This window comes from Zingiber officinale, chromosome 6A, assembly GCF_018446385.1.
Source record: "Zingiber officinale cultivar Zhangliang chromosome 6A, Zo_v1.1, whole genome shotgun sequence".
In the NCBI taxonomy this organism is placed as follows: Eukaryota; Viridiplantae; Streptophyta; class Magnoliopsida; order Zingiberales; family Zingiberaceae; genus Zingiber; species Zingiber officinale.
Window position 1 is genome coordinate 133,637,860 of NC_055997.1, and position 17,751 is coordinate 133,655,610.

General features: G+C 38.4%; 2 protein-coding genes across 4 annotated transcripts in view; one reads left to right on the forward strand and one right to left on the reverse strand.

Moving 5' to 3' along the window:
* The first annotated feature begins 5,277 nt into the window (after window positions 1–5,277).
* Window positions 5,278–7,320, forward strand: LOC121998220 (putative serine/threonine-protein kinase). Its single transcript, XM_042553018.1, has 5 exons — window positions 5,278–5,450; window positions 5,523–5,674; window positions 5,752–5,965; window positions 6,313–6,713; window positions 6,795–7,320. Exons 1-5 carry the CDS (start codon window positions 5,381–5,383, stop codon window positions 7,146–7,148), a joined length of 1,191 nt encoding a protein of 396 aa, XP_042408952.1. The 5' UTR covers window positions 5,278–5,380; the 3' UTR covers window positions 7,149–7,320.
* A 4,274-nt stretch (window positions 7,321–11,594) lies between these two features.
* LOC121998221 (U-box domain-containing protein 35-like) overlaps window positions 11,595–17,751 on the reverse strand; it is a 41,612-nt gene continuing 35,455 nt past the window's right edge. For all 3 annotated transcript variants that reach the window (XM_042553019.1, XM_042553021.1, XM_042553020.1), the window contains exons 6-9: window positions 14,639–14,922; window positions 14,301–14,540; window positions 13,435–14,187; window positions 11,595–12,113 (exon numbers count right to left, since the gene is read on the reverse strand). In XM_042553019.1, coding sequence (XP_042408953.1) covers window positions 11,910–12,113; window positions 13,435–14,187; window positions 14,301–14,540; window positions 14,639–14,922 — 1,481 coding nt within the window. In that variant the 3' untranslated portion in view covers window positions 11,595–11,909. The remainder of the gene's footprint in view (window positions 12,114–13,434; window positions 14,188–14,300; window positions 14,541–14,638; window positions 14,923–17,751) is intronic.

A 17,751-nucleotide genomic window follows, 5' to 3' on the forward strand; every position in this document is an offset into this window, starting at 1 on the left:
GGAAACCCTAGGTCGACCCGACGCCTACTGTTCTCTCTACGGGGAACGCGTCCTCACCTACTCCACTCAGGAGATTTATCCGTTGCCAGTCGATCCTCCAGATCGACTGGACTTTTGCTCAACACTCGATGCTTCCGGACTTTCTGCTGGACATCCGCTTCCCCGGCTAGTCCAGTCTTTCACCTGGTTCGCGACACCAGGACTTTCCACCTAGGGTTACCACCCCCTAGGACTTTTGCCTGAAGCCATCGACCTGCCAAGACTTTCCGCATAGGGTTACCACCCCCTATGACCTAGGGTTACCATCCCCTAGGGTTTTCACCTGCCTAACCGCAGTTAGGACTTTCCTGAAATACTCACTCAACATGTTAGATAACAAGGAATCTTAACTTTGAATCTCTTTGCCATTATCAAAACTTAGGTTCGATTGTCGGATGCTTCCTGCACCAACAAAATTATGGCGATTACATCCGGCATGTGCTTAATCATGCTAAGACTAGTGAAAAAGTCATCTTGCGTCACCAATAAAATTTAGACTAGGATCTCCAATTTTTGGGCAATCGAGGAGAGCAAACAAAGGAGTGAACAGAATAGAACAAATCAAGCTTATAATCTTGGAGACTTGTCTGCGACATATACGAGATGCTCTATCAATATTGATGAGCATGCACATAGATTGATAATTTTTTAACTCTCCCACTGATTTTTTAATCTATTTTAGACAATTTCATTATTTTTAATAGTATTTTTTTAATACCAAGGAAATGAGGAAGGAACCATCATTCATAAACACTTTCACTTGCACATTTCAAAGCAAATACAAGACTAAATGCTGGGAAAGAGCTAAAATAATTAAGGTTTGGATTTTAATTTATAATTTAAATTCTATTAGTTATGTATCTGCTCTAACCAAGTGTGCAGGAGTTGATGGGTTTAGAAGACCGAAACACCAAGCTAAAGTCCAGCTAAATTGATAGTTGGCACGAAGTTCAGATTAGTTGAGATCTGGCAAAAGGAGTCCAGATTGGTTAAGATTTGACAAAAGGAAGTCCAGTTGGGTTGACAATTGACTGAAGTCCAGATTGATTAAGATCTAGCAGGAAGCCTTAGTGGGTCAAGGGACCTGACATCAAGGAAGCCTATGATTGGTAAGTGGAGGTAAGCAATTGAAAAAGAGATCCAATGATGACACGTTCCCGGTTGAGGGAACAGTAGGCGTCGGTCTAACCAAGAGTTTCTACGAAACTCATAGTTAGGATCCGACAATCCAGAGGCTATCAAGATATTATTTTTACTTCATATATTATTGTCTGAACTAACTCGAGCGTCAAGAGTTACTCTAAGTGCCTGGACAAGGGAAATTTCATCTTCCCACTGAGTTAGAGTGCAACGTGACCGGCCCACGTCAACGGTCCAGGAGCCTAGAGGGGTTCGGGGCACCCGGAGGTAGATAAACTTCGAGGATAAAGTTTCGACAAGAACTCACCACGTCAGCATAGTCCAGGTGCTCGGGAGGGGATCCAGGAGCCTGGATGGGGCTATAAAAGGAGCCTTCAATCAGCAACTTTAACACATCAAGTACTCCAACTTTCATTCCTGCGCGTTGCTCTAAAAAAGTTCCTACGACGCTGTAATACTTCTCCGACAACTGACAATCAAGTTATGCTTGTTTTCTATATTGTCGGTAACTTTTCCTAATAGTTCTTGTACGTCAATTTCGTAACATTCGAACTATGAGTGGATTGCCCAATGAAAGCACTCAATGAGTGCTGACCTTAGAGTAAGAGTCATCGAATGCTTCGAACTAAGTAAAAAATTACTTGTGTAAGTGCTTGTCTTTCCCTTTCTCCCTTCTTTCTCCATAGCTTTATTTCTGCTACAAACTCTGTATTTTAAAAGACAAGAATAATTTCAAAATCACACGATTCCCCCTCCCTCCCCACTCACGTGCTCACGATCTAACATTTTTAAACTATTGTTATTGTAAATTTATTTTAATTTTTCTCATTATTATACAAGATAAATATAATGAGCTAGAGCTATCACACAGAGGTTCAAGTACTAGTGATGATAATGAGGCCTCTAAGTCTTCTGTTGGTAATAATTTGGATTTATAACTAGAGGTGAGTGAGAGACCAAAAGGAGGAGGGATATTAGGAATATAATGAGTTCTTTTAGCCGAATCCATAGAGTTGCTTATACATCTTCTTCTATCCCACCAACAGTAACAACACATATACATAACTTGACTTAAGATGTTACCCATTTGAGAGGGATAATAGAGCAAAACAAACATAAAATGAAGGAAAGAGATAAAATAATTGATGATTTGTGCTTATAACATAATTTCATAATGCAACATTTTCAATTAAGCTTCGTTCCAAATCGGATTCCTTCTAGTTCTGACCTTGATGGTGACAAATATTATGATAATGGTGGGAAGGATTTTTTTATGATTTTGTTGTGTAGGAATGTTATTTGTAATTAATGTTTTTCAAATTTGTTATTTAATTGAGTTTGTCAATCTTTGATTTTTATATTTTTGATGAATACGGTTATTTTTGTTTCGAACAAGTTTGGTGAGGCCAAGAAAGGTGGTGGTTGAAAATTCACGTTGAAAGAAGTAAGAATTCAACATATTTATTTTTTTTATTAGTTTATATGATTTTCTTTTGTTTGTTTATTTTTTGCAAGGAAAAAAAAAAAGAAGAAAAAAAGTTTGGAAGGAGAAAGAAGTACATGCCGAGAAACCAGAGGTCAATGATTTTTTTTTTTTTTTATCTTTCTAATGTTTTAAGACATTTTGATATGAGATATTGGCATTTGGATATTATAACTTAGAAGATTATTTGTTTGGAATGTTGGATATGATGACTTATTTGACAAGATTTAAGTTGGTTTGTTTGATATGTATTTGTATTATTATCTATTGTATGAATATGATGGTATGGAAACTTATTATTGTATGAATATGATGTGTTGTATATTCATTTATGTATTTATCTGAAATAAATAGCTTGTGATTATATTTGTATACATGATAAAATGTATAAATAAATAAGTTCTGTGAAAAAAATTTCATTTTGCGATGATTATTGTGATGAAAATTCGTCACAAATCTGCGATGAATCCGGTAATTCGTCGCAATTATGTGACGAACCATATTCATCGTAAAATTGCAACAAATAAGAGTATTCGTCCTAGAATTGCGATGAATCTTGATTCATCACAATTTGTGTTGAATCCTCGTTCGTCGTAGAATTGCGACGAATAACAGATTCAAATCTTAGATTTCTGACAAACACCTTGATTCATCACAATTATGAGATTATGAAATTATGTGATGAATTTTATTTCGTCACAAATTTGTAATAATTTTGTCAACAAATAACAAATTTGTTACATATTTAGCAATGAACTTATATTATTTCGTTACCGAATTTGACGACCGTTTATTGACAATAAAATAGTTTTCTTCGCAAATTGCATAGCAAATTCATTTTGAGATGATTTTTTTTTTAAAATTCATCCCATATTATAATTTTTTTTTTTTTGGAGGGGGAGATGAATAGTGCAAAAGGAGAGAGAGAGAGAGAGAGAGGAGGAGGAGGAGGAGGAGGGGGGATGGTTTATGATCTGTCCGTGCACTGAGTTGATGGAAACTGGGAACGTGGCATTCTCTGCTGCTCCCAGGTGATCTTCACAGCGACGTAAGCCTCCGATGAACCTGCAACCAAGTCAGGCCGGGAAGGGGTTCCCGGCGACGACCTTCCGACGCTCAAGTCAGACGACGGCGAGAAGAATCACAAATAGAACAGAGACTGTGGCTACAGTAGAATAGGAGAAAATCATACCTCCGTCGAAGTTCGGGGGTCCTTATATAGGATCCCGGAGAGGCGCGTGCACGCTTCCCAAGACGTGCACGCTTCGCAAAACATACCTTGGAATGACTGTGTCAGAAAAGCATGTCTGATACCATACCTCAATTGTCCGAGCATATCTCTGTCATGACAGCGGAAACTTCCTCCGTACGATCCTTGGTACGGCCCGACCGCCGACCATTCTGCTTGTCGACGGCAGACGTCTCGAGAATGATATAACTAGCTGCCCCTTTTGTCCTCTTCTAAGCCCTTTGTTTTTAACCGGGCCGGTTGGGCTGATCGCTTGGCCTCCTGGACGCCCGGGTATACATGTGCCTCGGACCGAGTGAGCCGGTCGATCGGTCATATACTCGGATGGGGGCACCAGCTAGTCATTCTGCCGTTTGGCCTAGCAGCCCAGCTACTTGGCATAGCGGTTCCTCTATAAAAGAGCTGGTGAGCGTCGGAAGCTCGACCCGAGGTCGAGCTGTCTTCGTGCCGGTCCGAGGTCTACCCAGGCCGGTCGGCCAAGGGATTCCTCCCTATTCGGCCAAACCTTTGACTCTTTCGTACCATTAATCCCTTCCTCTGTGGGCTCCCGCTCCTTACCACTGGATCAATTTAATATGGAAAAAACTAGGAAGGGATACACGATTGGATCATTTTGTAGATACGCAAAATCAGATAAGCAGTTTAATAAATTACTGATTTATAAATAATGCCCGCCTCTTAAACTTTTTCTGTTAATTAGTTTTTAGCCCTTTTTATTCTCGACGGAGGAGTATCCTCAGTAGCTGCTTTCGTGCCTATTTCATCAAGCCAAAACATTCTTGTTCGTTTGTTTTTGTATTTTTTTTGTTTTTTGTCGAAGGTCCGTTTTCTTTTTAAATTAATATTTTATCCATCCGTATCTTCTACACACTTTAATGTTTCTTTCTCTCTCTTGTAAGGGAATTAAAGTCTTCCTAGTTCCGACAACAGACAGCGCATTCGCCTTTTGGGTCAAAGTCAGATACCCATGATCATTCTTATCTTTGCTAGTGCATTTATGTTAAATTAGGATAAATTTTAATGACCAAAATTTAGTCAGTCAAAATCTAAATATAAAATATTTTATTATTATATACCATCTTAATTAATATATATCAATAAAAAATAAATATAAAAAATTTCATTTTAACTGACTAAATTATGACTATAAAATTTATCGTCCTCGTTCTTTTTTAATATTTTTTATCTCCAGACGAGTTATAATCGTCTAGATTAACGTTTTTTTTTAAAAAAAAATTACTTCTGACCATCGATCGGTTTTCTACCGCGCCTGCTCTTTTATCTAAGCAGAGGATTCACCGGTCCCACATCGTGTGAATCGTAGAGACCGTGCCGGGACGGTTGCTATAATTAAAACAGAACTTTCGAGTTAGCCACTACGCCTTAACTTTTTTGTTCCTCTTTCAAGTTTCCAGTCCTCAGCTCCCTTCGTCGTCGCGTCGTCGTCGTCGTCGTCGTCGTCGTGGGGGATGGCGAGGTTCAAAAAATTCTCGAAGAGCCTCATCGAGCACTTCCTAGACGGTGGCGGCCTTAAACAAGGTAAACTGGCGGCTGCTTCTAGTTGCTGAGGGAAATAATTCTGATTTAATTTGTTTCTTGTGGCGAAAGTAGAGGGTAAAAAGAAAGAGAGGGAGGGTGATGACCTGGAGGCCATCACGGCCATGAGGCGGCGGGTGTTCCGGTACGAGGCGGTGGTGGAGGCCACCGGGAAGTTCAGCCCCAAGCAGAAACTCGGCGAGGGCGGATTTGGGCCGGTCTTCAAGGTGAGTGCGAAGGGGGATTAGGGATTGGGATTTGGGGATAGTTGATCTGAGTGATGGACTGGATGGGTGCTGTGCAGGGGCGGCTGGAGGACGGGCGGGAGGTAGCGGTAAAGCGACTGAGCGTGGCGTCGAGGCAGGGGACGAAGGAGTTCATGAACGAGGCGATGTTGCTGTCGGAGGTGCAGCACAAGAACCTGGTGAACCTCTACGGCTACTGCACCCACGGTGACGACAAGCTCCTCGTATACGAGTACGTCCGCAACGAGAGCCTAGACAAGATCCTCTTCTCCAGTAAGCAGATTCCCGAGTTTGATTACTTTTCTATCTCCGAATTGGCTCTTAATTCGCGTTAGGTCAATCTATATCAGTCGAATTGATATATGACCAACCGCATCAAACTCTCAAACCCACTAAAGAGGCTATGCACTAGTGATAATAACATTACTAGCTTTGTCGTCATGTCATTTATTAATAGAAGTCTAGTTGCTAATATATATCACATGTTAAAACGACTCATCCCAATTTAAAATACGACTGACGGATTCAAAATTCATAAAATTTAATATAACCTAAAAAGATGAGACAATTAATATGATTAAAAATACTATTTTATATGGTGGATGGCGATGAATGAGCAGGAGAGGAAAATAACTGGAAGATGGCGCAGTTGGACTGGTGTCGGCGATTTAATGTGATCGTTGGTGTGGCACGGGGTCTTCTGTACTTGCATGAGGAAGCGCACACCACCATCATCCACCGCGACATCAAGGCCAGCAACATCCTGCTGGACGAAGAGTGGTCGCCCAAGATCGCCGACTTCGGCCTGGCCCGCCTCTTCCCGGCGGAGCTGAGCCAGGTGAAGACCCGCGTTGTTGGCACCAACGGTTACATGGCCCCTGAGTATTTCATGCACGGCACCCTCTCTGCGAAAGCCGACGTCTTCAGCTTCGGCGTCGTCATCCTCGAGCTCATCTCCGGCCGCAAGAACGCCGCCTTCGCACCTTTCCCCGACTGTGAAGCCAGAAGCCTCCTCGAATGGGTAACTATATATGTGTATTCCATTCTATCATTTCAACCCAATTCACATCGCATGCTTTGACCAAATGCGTATTAATTATAGGCTTGGAGGTTGTACAGGAAGGGACAGAGTCTGGATCTCCTGGATCCGGCTTTGAAATCCACGGCCGTGGCGGAGCAAGTAGAAATGTGCATTCATCTCGGCCTGCTCTGCGTCCAGTCCGACCCCAAGCTGCGGCCTGACATGAGCCGCGTCGTGATCATCTTGTCCAAAAGGCCAAGAACATTGGAAGAACCCAGCAAGCCTGGAATCCCCGGACCTAGATACCGGAGACACCAAGGGGCCGCCCACGCCTCCAGCCCTGCTCCATCCGCTGCGAGATCATCATCCTCCGCTCCCGACTCTGCTTCTGCCTCGAGCGCCACCACCTGGACCCCTATGACCCCTACTAATTAAGGTGGAGTACTTTTGCCCGTCTTCAATTTGAGATTCCAAGGAGTTCGTGGAAGCAATCTGTGATTACATTTCATTTGCTTGTTTTTTTTGTGGTTCGGTTCGATTGTATACCAGTTTTTTGAATGATGTTGGTACATGTGTAATAACACAAGCTATCCTTTTTGTATGATAATACCTTCATTCAATGATCGAGCTTTCCTTTTTTTTTTTTTTTTTTTTTTTTTTTTTTTTTTTTGCACTTTGAAATCACTCTGGACATTGGATTAGTTTAGATGTTTTTAGCAATTGAAGTAGTTTTTTGTTGTTCTTAGTAGACCGCCAAACAAATATAATATCCTTTTGGACATTCTATCAACAACATGATTGCTAAAAAATCAAACGGTTATCAATTGATAATATTCAATTATATTTCTAATTGACTCATGCAATTTATTAATGCTCACTTTCATTTTTATGCTTAAAAAAATAAAAATAAAGATGGATAGAGTAGTTAGTCTAATGGCAAGTCATATAAATGCAAAGATTTTTGGGTTGAAGCCATATATATAACAATGTTGAAGAATATTAATCTTGTCATATTTATAGGGTTATTTCTGATACAATGTTATATTGGGCACTAAGTGATAAGACCCTCTAAAACAAATATTTAACAAATATATCCATAAATATATATTTTTTTAATTTTTGAAAAGTATTTTTATATATACTTAAATTTTATACTTATTTATTTGCATGGATACATATACTCATGTTATTAATTCCCTAATTCATCGATATTATGAAACTTAATGTTGGCAAAGTTATAACTTAGTTGTTTCATAATACTTATAGTATCTTATATTTGTAGGATGTTTATTATGTGTAATAATTATATTCCATGCTTTGCTTTAATATTTACGTGAATTTCATTCTTAGTTAAAAAAACAAAAGGAATTATTTGTTAAGCTTGCTAGATATTTGATCATGCTTCCATGTATTGCTTTCACATATTATTGATTATTTGATGTGCCACAAAGAGAAGGGTAGAAGTTTCATTTAATAAAATAAAGGGTCATTACAAAGGTCCTAATCGATGGAGAGCTTAGGTTGAACGGATCTATGAATTTTTTTATTATATATATATATATAAAATTTATTTTTTTAATCTAGTAGCATTAAGGGTTGTGCTACACTATTAAATAAAAAATTTTAAGGTGCTGGTGTTCTGCATAAAAGGTGTGGCATATTAAAACTCTCTATATATAAAATCTCATATTACGCTACACGTCAGACATAGCCTATTGGATATAAGTGATGTGAATGAAAAAGAGATGGAAGAGGAAAAATGCTCCATCGTGAATGAGACTTGAGTCCCATATTGAAAGTTTCAAGGCATATTAGTTGGTTTATATTGATTCACATGCATTGATGAAGTGAACAAATATATGAGGAGAGACTCTCTCTCATACGTGGGTATATAAGGAGGTGCAAATCAAGGGCCCAGATTGTACTGAACCAGGTTGACTCATGTGTGAGCACGCCTGCGCGCGTCAAATGTCGGATCGGTTGGGATAGACAAAATTTGTCCAAGTGGAACAACCAACATTTTACCACGTAAATCTTTTTGCTGCTTGTGTAACGATCTAACGGATTCATTAAAATAAGATTAATACAGAATCAAAACGGCTGAGTGAAACACTAGCATTTCATAGCTCGGCAAGTAATTATCATTATGGTTGCTATTGATTTGAGCTCCTACACACACAGAAAAACAGCAGAAGCTTCCTCTGTCATGCAAACTCCTGCTTGGTGGAGTGCCCATGATAGCAGTCGAGTACCACTCAATTCGTCGTGACCACCAGTGCTTGGTGTATGCCACGGTTAATCGTTGTATACTAGGAAATAGACCACTCGAGAAAATCTCGAAGCACAGCCGGAGGTGGGGCGAATCTGTTTCAAGAAAATTGCGACTCTCGAAGGCCCTCGGTCCATTAGCCCGTTCGGATTCTTCGGCCGCTCTATTTCTCTACTCACTTGGCTGCCCGGCTCGCCCGCTAGGACGCTCAACTTCTCCGCCCAACTGGCTACTTGGCTACTTCACTCGGCCTCACTACCTGGCCAATTGCATGCCCGGTCGGCCTCTCCGCTCACTCGGTCAGCCTCTCTGTCCACCTGGTCAGCCTCTTCGCTCACTCGATCGGCCTCTCTATCTACCCGGTCGGCCTCTCTGTCTACCCGGTCGTCCTTTCTGCCCGTCCGATCATCCTGCTCGATCGGCCACTCTAATCGGATGGCTGTTCTGCTCGATCAGACTCCGTGCTCTATCTACGACTCCATCGCACTGATCACTCGATCGCTCGGGTCCACGCTTGCTTGACCATACTATTCGATCGACCGCTCCTCTACTCTACCCAACCGACCACTTGGTTGTTCGGTCGTTCCACCCAATCAGCAGCTCTACTCGCCCGACTGATTTGCCTGCACGATCTTCCTGCTCGGCCGATCTGCCCGTCCGGCCTCCCAGCCCGCTCTGCCACCACTATACAGACTGCCTTTAGCACTTGGCATAAACCAGTCTTCGCTGGCAGTCTGAGATTATCTGTTCAAGTCATCTTAATAGATAAGTGAACTTAATTTAATATAATTTAAATTTGACTAATACTCTATAAATCTCCGGCATCATATTATTTGTCTAACATGACCACCCAACACCCACTTCTGAGGAGGCACAACCCACATGGCCCCTGTGGAGGCCCACATGCTGTCCCCACAGGAGCACCCAGCATGAGCAACTAAGGGGGGAATGCAACAGTGGAGAGCCCACCCCTACTACAACATCACTCGACCCCTCAGTCGCTTACGCTGGGCACCCATGGGTTGGCCCCACATGTGTGTGTATATATATATATTCATTTTAATTTTTTTTATACTTAATACTATAAGTCAACCCCTAAAATCTAAAGGTAAAAGTTTACTGGCATAACCATAAGCTTAAAAAAATAAACAAAAAAAATCACCTTTTCAGCAACCGTGAGAGTTGCCACCTAGGATATAAAAATCATGTATATATAATCATTGTTTTGACAGTCGTGAGAGGTGCTCATCGTTGCCACCCAGGATATATATATATATATATATATATATATATATATATATACATATATATATGGACTTCTGCTGCTGTGTATAGTAATATATATTTTTATATTTTTTTTCCTCGTGGTTAAGCCATTTAGGTTATGTTTGGCGAGGGATAATCAACCTTATAATGTAATCAAGATTACATTATAAGATTAATTACTTTGTTTAGTACAATTTTAAAACTGTAATGTAATGTAATCTAAATTATAAAAGGTAATAAAATTTTATAATCTAAATTACAAGACTAACAATATATAATCCGCATGTCTTATTCCTATATCCCATGCGTACATAAAAAAAATTGATTTAAAATTTTTGTGTGTTAATACTATAATTCAACCCTTAAACCCTAAAGGTAAAATCTTATTGACACAATCAAAAGCTTAATTTTTTTTTTATTATTTCCTTGTTTATTTTTTTTAAGCAACCGATTATGTCAATTAAATTTTGCCTTTAACATTTAGGGTTGAATTATAGTATTAAGTTAAAAAATTAAAATGAAAAAATTTTTAAGTACTCAATAGGTATGCGGCATATTATATATATTGTTGATATCCTACTAAGGCCTAAGTTATTCATCTTATGAGCCTCATGTGTAATATTTTTTTTTAATTTCTTTAACTTTAATACTATAATTCAAATACTAAAATCTAATCACTAAATCCTAAATTCTAAACTCTAAAAAAAATTAAAAAAATAAAAATATTTAGTACTCATATATATATTTTCGAGTCAAAAATGGTAATTGTAATTTTTTTACCAAAAATATTCATTTTTTTTATTGAAACAATATTTTTTTTAGTGATAATATATTTTAATAAATTAAAAATATTTATGACAAAATATAGGTGAGGCACCTTTACTTTTTTTTGAATATCCTTTTTGACATTGTGAAGAAAAAAAGTTTAAAAAATTTTACCTATTATTTTCTATTTTAAATTTTCACGTTCACAAATAAAAGAATTTAAAATAAAATGAAAAAAAAATTAAACACTACCCTCACTGGCATTTTGGTCGTATAGTAATGAAAGCTAATAGAGCAAATTCTTTACAAGATTCCACAAATCTCACTGGTTTTGACAAATAATTACTCGCTGATGCTGACCGATAATGAAATCTGATGGAGATAAACAAGTATGGGCAATAACACGACCAATACTAAATCCTAACCTGCAGAGGCACTCTTCATTGTTCTAAAACTATTTGGATATGCAGTATTTCACTGATTTTGAATTTCTTCAGACGATCTCATGAAGGTCAACAGGCCCATTCACACCGTGAATTAATGAATCTATATCTATCAAATTACATATCAGCTACATGGAACAACTTAATTTTGTCCAGCATATGGACATTTACATGATTGCACAAGAAATTCACTTTTCAAACCAGTCATCCTCTTTGTACACCAGTGTCAAAAAGAATCTCATCTCTCAACAGAACACAATACATCAAACAGTAAGATCTCATCTTCTGCTCTACAATTTCACTGTTTTTGCATTTACAGGAGTATATTGTAAAATTTTCCTTGAAACTGTTTTCTTTATATTCACATTGGTACCATGATGAATTTTCTGTGTAAATTCACAGGTGAAAAATTAGTCCAGTTTAAGGTGTTGGCCTTTCGAGAGTCGTGGCTTTTCATGATGGAGCAATGATTGTGTCATTTTTTCTAGACTTCCAATCTCTAATAGCAGAAAGAAGGGAATTGTTAGGTGTAATGTCTTTATGCAGAAATGGTAAATTTGTGATGGGGGATTTGTCCTTCTTGCTGAGCCATATCTCGATCGCACTACGGTTATATGTGTAACCATCAGAAGCAATACAGGGATCATCCATTACAGCCTGCAAAAATTCCAGTGGGATTTTACTTTATATTTTGAAGACATATTTTACAAATTCACACTTGTGACGATGAAGTTGCTATATGCACATGACCACAAGCTAGTGTTTCATAAAAGGACATTAGTTAAGACATGGGATCTTGTCACATGAGATCTTGGGGTCGAAACTCAGCGCGTCTGAGCATGTCTTCCCCATGCATTGGCCACCTGGACTAATGGCTAGTAGTCACCCGTGATTTACCTCCTCCGTGTTAATCTAGGGACGGGTTGGCGTGGGCGCTGGGTGACGCCTTTTGCCACATAAAAGGACATCATATAAAAATTAAAAATTGATTGTCAATTCGTTTAAAAGAAAGTGCAATCTAATAAGATCATTCATTTCATTTATTGGCTCCAATAATTATCTCATGGACTTGCTTCATTTGTTAGCTCCAAAGATTATCTAGTGGATTTGCTGACCAAAATGTTCAAAAGTAATGGTGTTTGTGTAAAACCACCTAATTGATTAATAGCATATATACATACTACCTAGGGTAGCGTGCTGGAATAATCCCCCCTTTACAGGTACAAAGTTTGTAATTTGACCGTGCATTTCAACTTCTGATTATCAAAAAGTAATCATGGTCTTTTCCTGAGAATCATATAACAATAAACATTCATGCTGGTTTTGCTATAAACAATAATAGGATATTTGATGTGAAATCATCATGAAGAACTCCTGTAAAACACGAGGATCAGAATTCTGTAATATTCGAAGAGTTTAAGGGATACAGTAGACAGCCTAACTCATGCGTTAACAAATGGATTTAGCTAGGAACTACTCTGGTAAGACTCACATTCAGAGTATGTTTCCCTAAACATAACTAGTAAGCAAATTTTGAAACTGAGAAATCATTTATCCTACATGACATCCACTTGTGCTACAGCGGAGATAAATAAGACAGCAAACTTCCTATCGAACTAATATTTGAATGCGGTGCCCCGTAAGATAGAAGTTTGCTTCAGGAGCTAGGCAAACTTTTAAAGAATCATGTGGAGGGCAAAGTTTTCATGAGTTTTTCCTAATGGCTCTATCCTATTTGAGTTGGTGAACTAAATGTTGTGGTTTCTCCGATATGTTAGTGGCTGTGCAGAATTAGTTGTGTTGTCTTTGAGAAGCAGAATGGTTAAGTTTTATATTTATCTCGTCTGCTGATTTAAAGTCATCACTTACCATGCAGTAATAATGTGGCAAAAAAAAAAGACGATTCACTCACCCCCAGCACCCCTAACCATGAAGTAATAATAAAAATATAATAACGAGAGAGAGAGAGAGAGAGTACCTTCATAAGTGGACAAATAAAATGGTTTGGGGGGACAGAGAGTTCATGTACTGAGTAATGAGCTTGTTCAGCTCTATCTTTCAACCTCTCCAGCACTGGAAGAACCTGCTCCTTCAAGTTGGGCCTGTCCTTGCTCCTTAGCTCTAAACAACTAAGTCCAAGGTTAGCTAGTTCTTTCACCTCTTCTTCCAACCACCGCCCAGCTTTGGAATCTAAAACTTCCATCAAAGAGTCATTTTCCAATGCAGTTTCAATGAGAAGGGTAAGACCTACTGGAGGTTTTGCAGTCAGTAACTGTAAGATCACCATTCCCAGTGCATAGGTGTCAGACTTGGGTGAAACCAAGCCAGTTCTCTGGTACTCAGGATCCATGTAGAAGAATGTGCCAACAGGAGCAGTGTCCTTATGTATTGTAGACAAAGACAAGCTTGGCATTGTAGGAAGCAAAGTGGAAAGACCAGCATCACCAATCTTGCTCGCAAAGTTATTGTCAAGTAAAATGTTAGCAGGTTTAAGATCTCGGTGAATAATAGGTTCTGGCTTTGAGTTGTGGAGAAAAACGAGAGCGGAAGCAACTTCCCAGGCTATTCGAAAGCGAGAAAACCATGGTATTGGAATCGTACTATTTTTGCATTGTAATCGGTCCTCCAGGCTACCATTTTCCATGTATTCATAAACCAAGCAGCCCTTATCAGGGCAAGCACCGAGCAGCAATAGCACATGGGGATGACGAACTCTGGTAAGAACTTTAAGCTGACAGGTTGAAAGTACAAATTAGACACTTGAAAGACATTACTGGAGGAAAATAAAACTATATAAAGTATCAGATGGTTAAGATATTGGAATTAAAGAAATGAAAGCAACACCTCTTGCTTGAACTGCTTGACGCTATATCCTGCATCTGAGTGCAACACCTTTATGGCTGCCACTGTGTGATGGAAACTCCCCCTATAAACTTTACCATTTGCTCCAACTCCAACCATGTTAGCCTCAGAGAATGACGAGGTAGCAGCAACAATTTCTTCCCACGTGTACTTCAAATAGGGATCACTTGCACATGCAAGTGTTTCTTTCTCGAGTCTTTCAAGTTTCCCATGGATATCTCCCTGCACATACAGAATCAATGTGAATCAGCATCACTTAGCATTTCAGGTGAAGCAATCTATTATTGAATTCGTATATTAATCTATGTTAGGTGAGTTACCTCATTCCCTGATGCCATACATTCTCTTGAATTGCATGACGTTGAACTCATATCAAAATTCCATGATTTATCTGTCCGATAGCTTCTCAGACTACCCACGCTGCTTGTACACTGAGACACTGATATGTTAAAAGTGGAAATTCTAGATTCTCCAAAAGGAGAAACATCTGCAGCTGGAAGAGGAACTAAACTAGGTATATCACTGCCCTTGCTGATGGAGTTTAGATTCTCTTGAAGCTGTCCCAAAGAATCAAGTGGAGAAATGATTGCTTCTGCATCTGAGTCTAGGGATTTTTGCACATAGAATAAATTAATCATACGAAATCTATGATCTCAAGAAAAACCCAAAAAAGCAGTACTCAGAATATCAATTAATCCTGTTCACTTTGACCAACGACTTTTTTCTCTTCAACTATATTAACATTCAGTTTTTTTCTACAAAGTGTCCAGTACCATTACCAAAGCAATATTACTACAGGGATGAGCTTTAGCTTCTTTTTCTTCTTGTTCAGATTAAAATTTGTAAGTAGAAAGATTTTCTTCACTTGATATATAAAAAATATATTTCTTTCCTGTTTATGTTATATATCATATGCAAAATGCATTATAAACATAGATTTTGCTGAACGTGGCATTTACATTCACATCAAAGGATTCATTTGGACTATATGACAATTAAACTTTAGCAAGTAAAAGGGAACTAAAGATGTTTATGGAATTTGGATTAATCTACCCAAGGATGCTAAATATAGCACTTTGAATTTCAAACATAAATATTCATTTAAAATTTCTTATATGTTGGTTATGTTTGATTAAGTGAAGGAATAATGAATTTAGTTGATTCTTCATGGATGGGCCCGATCCATTAATCCTTCATCTCCCACTTGCACATGATGAGATAAACTCATTATTCAATCTCTCCACAATTTGAACTTAGATAAATAGTTCATGTGACCAACATACTAAAAGCTCACAATTCGTAGTTAGATAATAAGGAGTACGTAACTTCTCGAAAAAGTCTTTGGTACATGTATAGTATGTTGTACCCTAGATAATTTATCACATCCTCATCCCTTATGATCTCATTTGCTCAATTGTTTGTATCCACAATTATGTCTCATCACAAAGATAAATACAATTGATCCACAAATAAATACAAAATAATGTGATAATCATCAACTCATGATTTTTCTTTATCTCTATTTTTGTAGTTTGTACTTGATTTGCTTTCTAGATACGTCTCAGTACTTTTGAGACATTCTAAGATAGAAAAAATAAAATAAAAATTCCAAGAAACAAATAAGTACACCTTTTGAGACTTTGTAAAATGGAAAACATAAAATAAAAATTCCAAGAAACAAATACAAAGGTTACCAAATTGGGGCTAAGTGTACTTCTAGTCTCACATAATAAAGTTACCCTTTATTAGTTGTGCATATAATGTAGGTGCAGCGGAGGCCGGCAAGAGGGGGGTGAATTACTTCTGAAAATAAAAAATACCCTCCTCTTTCAACTCAAAATAATAAGCAACAGTAAAATAAACAAAGAAACAGACTCAGCGATTTACTTAATTACAACTAAGACGGTTGTTAATCTAAGGCAGAAGAAAGGTGCTCTGAAAAGATCTCCTTCTCTGAAGGCGGAGAAGCCTTTTACACAATGGAAAGCTCAAACAAGTTGCTAGGAATGACTACAGAGTTGAAAGAACAATTGATCTCTAATTCCTAGCTCCAGGGGCCTTTATATAGCCTCTGGAAATTCTATCTCGGAGGTCCAACGCGTCTCCAATAGAGGTCCAAGGCGCCTCCAAGGGAGTGAGCGGATAGAACTCTATCCATAGCGCAAACGGTCATTTTGACCAGCTGAAGGCGCCTTCATCAAGCCTTGAAGGCGCCTTCAAGGTGAAGGCGCCTTCAAGCCATGATGAAGCGCTTTGAGCTGCCTTTCCAGTTCATTTTCTTCTTTGCTTCAACTTCCGAAGTTCCGTCCTTTTGGGTGATTCCGGCCAACCGAAATAGGGCTCACTCGAACCCAGTTTTCGGCCTTATCCTAGAGCAATCTTCCGACCCGGCTTAACGTCCCTCGAACGCCGCACACGTTCTTCTCACCCACCGGTGTACTCTTTCGCAGCTCTCTCGTCCTTCGGACGCACCGAGCCCGTCGGCTCCCTTCCCGTGTCGTCCTTCTCGCTAGCTGCGTCTTCCGCTCGACTTCCTGCGCTCCTAAGCTCCTGCACACTCAGACACAGGGATCAAACACAAAGCAGGACCTAACCAACTTGGTTGATCACATCAAAACAACCATGGGGTCTAACAATCTCCCCCTTTTTGATGTGCATCAACCCAAGTTCAAGTTAGGATAAAAATAGACAAACAGTAATTTTAAAGAAATTACTAAACTTAACATTTTTAAGCATAAATTTACAATTAAAATAAATTGCAACTATTTAATTAAGAGTTTAACTAGAATTTTTCAAAAATATTTTTAAAACTCAGAGTTTTGAAAAAAAATTCTCTCCCCCTAAACTTGTACGTTTCTCTCCCCCTTTGATCACAGCAAAAACGGGATAATAATAAGAGAATAAAATATTTAGCAAATTCTTAAGTTAAAAACATTTCTGAGCAAAATGAATTTTTAGAATTTTGAAAAAAAAAATCTAAGTAAAATGACCTTAAAAACATTCTAAGTAAGAATTTTGAAGATTTTTAAAGACAATATTTGAAAAACTTTCAAAGCATTATTTAATTCTTGTTTAATGTTTTTTCAGAAAGTTAATTAAACATTTTATTTCAATATTTCAGCTTCCAGGTCGTGGCGAGGTACTAGGCCTTCTTGGTTATTGGAGCAACAACCACTTCCTTAGACAAAGCCTCATAGCGAAATTTTAACGTTTAATTTTCTTTCTGGAAGCTTTAATAATAAAAGAAACTTAGTCTAATAAAGCTTTTGGAAGGTTCCTTTCCACTGGATTAATCAGAAACGTAGGGGGTATATAATTCTTGGGTATTTTCCTAAGTTGACCTTGATGATGTTTAACATACCAGTTTAATTTTCCATAAATCCTAAGTTTTAACTTTTGAAAAATATTTGTTTTAAAACATGCATCCGTTTTC